The sequence below is a fragment of the Vanessa tameamea genome, chromosome 18 (assembly GCF_037043105.1).
Source record: "Vanessa tameamea isolate UH-Manoa-2023 chromosome 18, ilVanTame1 primary haplotype, whole genome shotgun sequence".
Classification (NCBI taxonomy): domain Eukaryota; kingdom Metazoa; phylum Arthropoda; class Insecta; order Lepidoptera; family Nymphalidae; genus Vanessa; species Vanessa tameamea.
In genome coordinates, this window is record NC_087326.1 from 1,948,487 (window position 1) to 1,955,729 (window position 7,243).

The 7,243-nt window shown below is 32.3% G+C and overlaps 1 protein-coding gene across 3 annotated transcripts in view; it reads right to left on the bottom strand.

Moving 5' to 3' along the window:
* LOC113400992 (oxysterol-binding protein-related protein 9) overlaps positions 1-7,243 on the bottom strand; it is an 86,472-nt gene that overhangs the window by 54,699 nt on the left and 24,530 nt on the right. For all 3 annotated transcript variants that reach the window (XM_026640689.2, XM_026640688.2, XM_026640687.2), the window contains exons 2-4: positions 5,134-5,262; positions 1,316-1,495; positions 753-830 (exon numbers count right to left, since the gene is read on the bottom strand). In XM_026640689.2, coding sequence (XP_026496474.1) covers positions 753-830; positions 1,316-1,495; positions 5,134-5,262 — 387 coding nt within the window. The remainder of the gene's footprint in view (positions 1-752; positions 831-1,315; positions 1,496-5,133; positions 5,263-7,243) is intronic.

A 7,243-nucleotide genomic window follows, 5' to 3' on the forward strand; every position in this document is an offset into this window, starting at 1 on the left:
TTGATGACAAATAGTACCGTACGCAAGTATGATCCTTCCTTTAACAATCGTTGCTGTTACTGTAATAAATATAATTCAGCCACGGGATGGAAGTCTTGTCTTGTACTTGTAATGACTTTGGCTCACTCGCCATTTACAAGTATCGGTGGTTAGGTTAGGTTAGCGTTTAACGTAAAATATCTGACTCAGCGAATTATCTCATACAAATAATAACGCTCATATTTACATTTATATAACAGTCATAAACAATATAGCAATTCGAATCTTATTACCGTGTATGGACGATGTATTTTTATACGAAGTCTCTTAATGCATTTTTTAAATGGGCAGTTAATAACTCAAATTCAAAATCACTGACAAAATTAATAATTGTTTAATAACTCTTAGGGCAAAAAGTGTCATTACTTTTCTGTTAAAGCGGTAGGTATGAACGCTGCCTCACGAGAGTTACTGTCTATACGCAGTCGAATAACAGGAGTCATATATTAGTGTAGTGAAACGAACAAACACAGCGATGCATATCATATTAACCGACAGTGCACTACATTGCCCATAGGTGTGAGCGAGACAGAATACAAGAGAGTGAAGGTATAGACACTATTTTGCTAATAAGATTAACATTTAAAAAAATCCCAGACATTTTATATGGATTTGACACTATTTGTAAGGCAGCGAGATGCTTCGTTCAGGTCACGTGATATATTTTTTAATTATTGGATTTACATTTCGTTTCAATTTCTATTATATCTTACGTTGGAGTGGTCTAATATGACTTGTCCTTTATTCTTCTCTTGTGGATCTGGCAGCTCTGATACCCTCGTGTTCATTTTCTGCAAAAATAATTATTGATTAATTTAAACAATTACGTACAAAATGTAAACAGATTATTTATCAAAATGAATTTATATAACCGTCATTTAAATATGAATATATATTTATAGTGACATGGTGATGTTATTAATTCGCCAAGTTATGATTTCCTATGAATAGAGAGAGAAAAATAGAAGTCGTAGAAATTATTCTTCAATTAATATCAATATGGCATGAAGCTTACTACCTAACCTTAAGAATGTTCATTGAGAAATTTGAAGAGATTCAGACTTCAGATAAAAAAACCGTGTGCAAATTTTTGAACGAGACATTTTATTAAAAAAATATATAAAATGTTACTTTCGAAAAATCTATCTCAAAGATACTAAACAAGGAGTAATAAAAATGTTGCCGTCGAATTTCAATTCGTGCGCAAAATTCGAAATACACTCATTGAGCTCAAAGTAGTTTCACATGAGAAATCTAAAAAATGTAATCAACTTACAGACACTAATTCTATCATGATCTGCAAGTATGCATCCGCTTCAGCGATTCGTCGTTCGAGATCGCCGTGTCGATGCGCAGGCGCAGGCACGCAGCGCGACCAGCGCTCGCGTCGCCCGTGACGTACGATTGTGTCCTCTAACGCACGCACCCAACGTTCACGCTCCGAACCGTCACGAGCCTGTGGAGCAAGTCCTTTGATTAGTTATCGAGTTATTTTATTAAATCACATATATTGTGGAATATGGTCTGCAAAAACTACTATCAATTTCTGCTGTGTAGTCCACACAGACTATATTAATTTATTTTTTCTGAAGACAATCTATGCTAATATTATAAATGCGAAAGTAGCTTTGTCTGTCTATCTGTTGCTCTTGCACGGTCAAAAATTTGGTATTAAGATCAAAAGTCAAAATCAAAATATACTTTATTCAAGTAGGCTTTACAAGCACTTTTGAATCGTCATTTAACAAACTATTTAAAGTAAAGCTACCACCGGTTCGGAATGTAGATTCTACCGAGAAGAACCGGCAAGAAACTCAGTAGTTACTCTTTTTCAATATCTAAAAATACAGTCATGTTAGTTAAATACAATTTTCAAATCAAATCATTTATTGATAAAATAAACAAGAATCTAAACCTGTATACCTACATCATAGATTTTAAAGAATATCCAGTGCGGTTAATACAATCAGTGACAATACAATTAACAACAAAGTTTTTGTTCGCTACCCTCGGCATCGACCATATATTATAACTATCCAACAGCGGCCAGTGTATCATAGAAAAAGAAGTGTTAAGTGTAAGTAATACGGGTCATTATGGCGTATGTAGTCGCGTCGATTGTAAGCGCCCATTACATTAACAACTAAAACTATGAACTAATATTGTTTTACAAATATTATTTTATTTGTTTATAGTTACAATCAATAATTTCAGTTTTTATTTGTAATTGCTTTTTTTTTTTAAGTGGTACACGTTACTCTAGTAAGTTACTTCCAAGTATCTAAATTAATGGTGAAGTGAGAATTATACATATGTTATGTCTCCTGCCTGGAAGTCAACAAGCATTAACTCTACGCTTTATTATCATCAATATAATCTTGTATCGAATAATATGCCTAAGGAAGTTAATACTCCATTGAAGACTCCATTTTTACGCATAACACTTGACGACCAACCCCTAAAACACGAGCGAAGCCGCAGGCCATAGCTAGATTCATATAATCTACCTCATTGAATAGTTAATTAAACTTATTAGATTTTCAGTATGCTAAAATATTTGTGTCAAATATTTTATTTTTAAATTTAATTTGATTTTATAATTCTCTTTAAAATATACAAGACGAAAGAATTATTTACGAATATTTATTCCTTAATAATACATATGACAATGTACATGGTGTTAAAACACAATAACCTATGATATTTTTTGTTCCAAATTCCTTCACCAGATCTTGCAAAGATTGTTATAAAATAAAATGGTGGTAAACAACATTAACACAAAAGTAATCGGACGATCCAGTAAACTTATTTAATTTATTACGACACCTTTGAAATAAAATAAGCGCTTTTATGGGCCGTTTGCATTTACAAACATCGTTCAATGGACTGCAGCCGATAACATCGTACAAATTAGTATTCTCGTCGGGAATTCGAAAAGTTTTTGTTTGCATTCATTGAAACGGAAATGCGAGAGAAAGGCAGGATTTCATAGTGATTCATCCGAAATAAAAGTAAGCCGAGGTCACGATGAGATGTGGTTACGGCTCGTTCCGCAAGCCCGGTGCATTCCGATTTAGTTGACTAAAACAGACGAAATTACCCAATTAAGTACGTTAAGACATTCTATTGGAAACATTTAATCGCTATACCCTGTATATGTTAGCTTTATCTTTATGACAGACGGGCTAGTGATGAGAAACAGAAAATATAACATATATAACAGTCGATGGAGCGATGGAATACGTAATTCAAATTAGAATTCAATTTTTTTTTAACATATTTTTCTAAAAAAAAGTTATACCAGCTAAAGAGAGCCCAACCACTAGCCAAAGAGACCCTAACCAAAAGGACCCCCGTTCGTAATAACTTAATAAGGATTTTTGTAATCGATATTTGTAGCAGTTACTGCTTGTTATTCGCGTCCCTACCGTCCGACCGATGTAACATTGTACAAGCGTCTATTATTTTCAGTGTTTCTATTTAAATTTTACTTTGAACCAATAATATATAATAGAAAAAGTCTTAAAATTTGCGGATAACGCTTCAATCTTTAGGGACTTTTGTATTAAATGTATTTTTTTTTAAAAGTGTTCAAAATTGAATATTCAGTCAGTTCAGTATCAGTTAGATATGATTAAGAGACTACATTTTAGACTAATGTTCGTGTGAATCATATACTAAATAATCATATCCAGTGACTAATATCAGTCGAAAATGATCCAAACGACTGGAGTCAGATTTTTAGTCAGACGCGTAACATCTCTAATTACCATATTGAAGCTACATAAAAATATTTTATTTTTATTATATCTTGAGGTCGATACGACAAAATATAAGGCTATTAATTATTGAGGCAAAAAGTGAAATTATTTTCGAAATCTCGGATTTAAATTAGAAAAACAATTTTATACAACTCTACGTTTCGTATGATAACTTTATGCAAGTTTCGATACCGAGTCAATGACCTCTACTTGATACTAGACTCATCTGTATATTACATTTACATACACAAGTGTATTTGTGGGTTTGTCCTTTACACATCAACTGAGATAAATAGATATGACATATGTATATAGAAATAGTTCACGGGCTGAATAGTGACATAGGCTTTTATAAACATGCAACGAAGTAAATAAAAATTTACAATTAAAAAGGCAAACCGACTTCGAGAACTAAATTCGAAGACATCGAGAAACTACAATAAAATAAAAAAATTGTAAAGTTGTATACGAAACTTTGCGAAGTCGATGCCAAGAGCAAATAATTTACGAGGTTTCCGTTAGCAATAAGAAATTCGTTCATTGAATGTTAATTATGGAAGAAAATTAGTATTTAAGTAATCGATGGCGCTGTGCAGAAGAAATAGTACAGCCTCTGTTTTATCACTCTCACAATTCGATAGGATGGCAATTAAATACGATCGGTGAGTTCAGCTCAGCGACAAGCTCTGGGCAGCAGAGCCAATAACTACTTACCTTTTGTTCCGACTTTGGGTTTGAACCTAGTACCTAGGGATCTGCAGCGCTAAGCTAGACGTTAGGTTAACGACCAATCGGTTAGTGAAATAAGTTTACAAATTATGTAATAGAATAACTACGATGACCACTTACGACTTGCGGGTTAGCCTTGTACAAAAAAAAAATCCATTTTTTAAAGTCATTTAAAAATAATAGCCCGTAAATGAACTTGGTATCCTCTCGTTTTAAGTATAAGTTTCGTAGCTTATTTTATCACGCTCCGGGTTGCTAACGAATTACATGTGTATCTACTGACCTGCATACGAATATCATACAACCCTTACATACGTACTCGCGATGATTTGCTTCCTATTACTACAGAGCTCTAGATTTAAAAACAAATGAAGGCAATGAAAATCAGTGGAGCTTGTCTGGATTTTAACACGCGATCATTCTGCAAGATCCACGTATCCATTTTTTTTGGCATATTTTTGCTCTCACTCACACTATCTTGCTATCCCCTTCTTGGTTAGAAGACACATGTGTATATACGCAGTAATAATTACTTAACTAGTGTGTGTTGTGTGTTATCTATTGAAGTGTTAATAAACGTATTCAGATCAATTTAATGTTTCACCTGAAAATGGAAGGTCTTGTGATCCACTGTGATAGTAAAGGTAGAATCGTCTTCATCATCTATACCAATCACTGCTGCTCGGAGTCTCACGCAGCCGCGCCTCACGCCACGCGTCATTTTCTCTTTTGACTGGAAATAAATAAAAGTTACATGAAAAAAAATTAGCTTCTAAGGTTTTTTATCACTTACTTTTAATGCTGGTAATAAATAAGTAGTATTTTTTTAAATATATATAAATACATGGGATTTTATTGTTTGATTTGTCGTCGTGATCATTTTTTAATGATACAATGAAAACCATAGACACATTGTCAATTCAATTAATATAATTGGAATGTTTTTTATAGTCCAGGAGGTAGGTCGGTTTTTTTAATAAGTACTTTAAAAATATCATTAGTTGACTAATGTTAAAAAAGTTATTGTTAACAGTTGCGATAATAAGTGTATACTTTTACATACATACATAACATTGACAAATCTATTATATATTGTGCAAATCTATTATATCATCTTTTACATTTTCAATGAGCGAAAAAATATTCTAAAACGTCATTTTTCAAATTTCTCTAAAATATGACAATTGCAATTATGCAATCGACAATTGCAATTATGTTCAAAAAGTTATCATTTTGTATTTTAAAATAAAAAATATTGCAATTTATTCTGAATTGACTTGTCAATCTTCTTTCGTTGTCACAATGGGCAATATTTTTATTGTATTGAAGTCCTAATATTTATATAATTATTAAAATACTTAGGAATACATTTGTGGATGACGTAATTGATTATTGTCGACAACTTTTTACATTGACCATTTCAAATAGTTAATATTATCATAGTATATATTTCTTTACATGTTTGTTTGAGTAAAACTTATTTAGGCACGAAAAGAGTTTAATCTCAAGGTCACGTCAATGCTACATTCAAAGAAAACTTTTCTAATGCCACGTGTTAATTTTGCCGTACGCACTTGTTTCTTTTTTTTTCTTAATTGTTAAGTGTATGATTGATTTTTTGCTGTGTGGGGGTGTGTGGGGGAAATCGTGTGTTTATAATATTCAACATATGTATAAATATTTTTACATATGTCGTGACCCGAGCTGGACGATTCTTGACCTGTTTGTTGACATTTATAAGTGCAAATGAAACGATTATGTATAAACAGAAGGGGTGTTTCGTTTCAGTCAAATTGTAAAAATTTAGACGATAAATATATTTCTAGTCAAGTTATATTGATGATAAAAAAGCGTGGAGTTAATGCTTGTAGACTTCCAGGCAGGAGACACGACATACATATATAATTGTATTTATCTAACATGACTGTATTTTTAGATGTTGAAAAAGAGTAACTACTGAGTTTCTTGCCAGTTCTTCTCGGTAGAATCTACATTCCGAACCGGTGGTAGCTTTACTTTAAATAGTTAAATGACGATTCAAAAGTGCTTGTAAAAGCCTACTTGAATAAAGTATATTTTGGTTTTGTTTTGATAGTTCATATACTTGGAGATGTTGATATGCAACTCCAAGTCGATGTAAAATTAATCTAGCTCTTTGAGGCAGCGTGGCGTCTATTTGAAAAAGAGCAGAAAGAAGTTTACGACATGGTGTTTTTCATTAAAGAATACTCGTAAACGATTGCTTTAAATTATATAGCAATTATAACACATGTACATTATTATAAAATACTAGTCTTTTTATATCACACCGTTTAAAATATACAATTTATCGGACAAGTTCGATAATTCGCCGACGCAATGAATAATATTTTCGTTTCGATTAATTACGCAATTCGAACCCTAAAGCGTGGCATACTTATAACAAATTACTTGGAATATTCTGTCACTATCTCCAGGTCAATAATGAAAATCTTGATCAGGATCGAACTTGAATGTCGGTCATTATTAATGTAATTTTTATTTCTGTGTGAGAAGTGGTCAAATCCAAAAATGAGTAAACTGAGTTTTTGTCATAATGTCACATAAAAATGCTCAATGAAGATATGATCAACAAAATGAAGTTCCTACTTTTCATAGTTGTAATCCATTCAAATAATACCAAAATGTTATAGCACTGATCACTTATTAACATAAGATTTATTAGGTCGGCTACC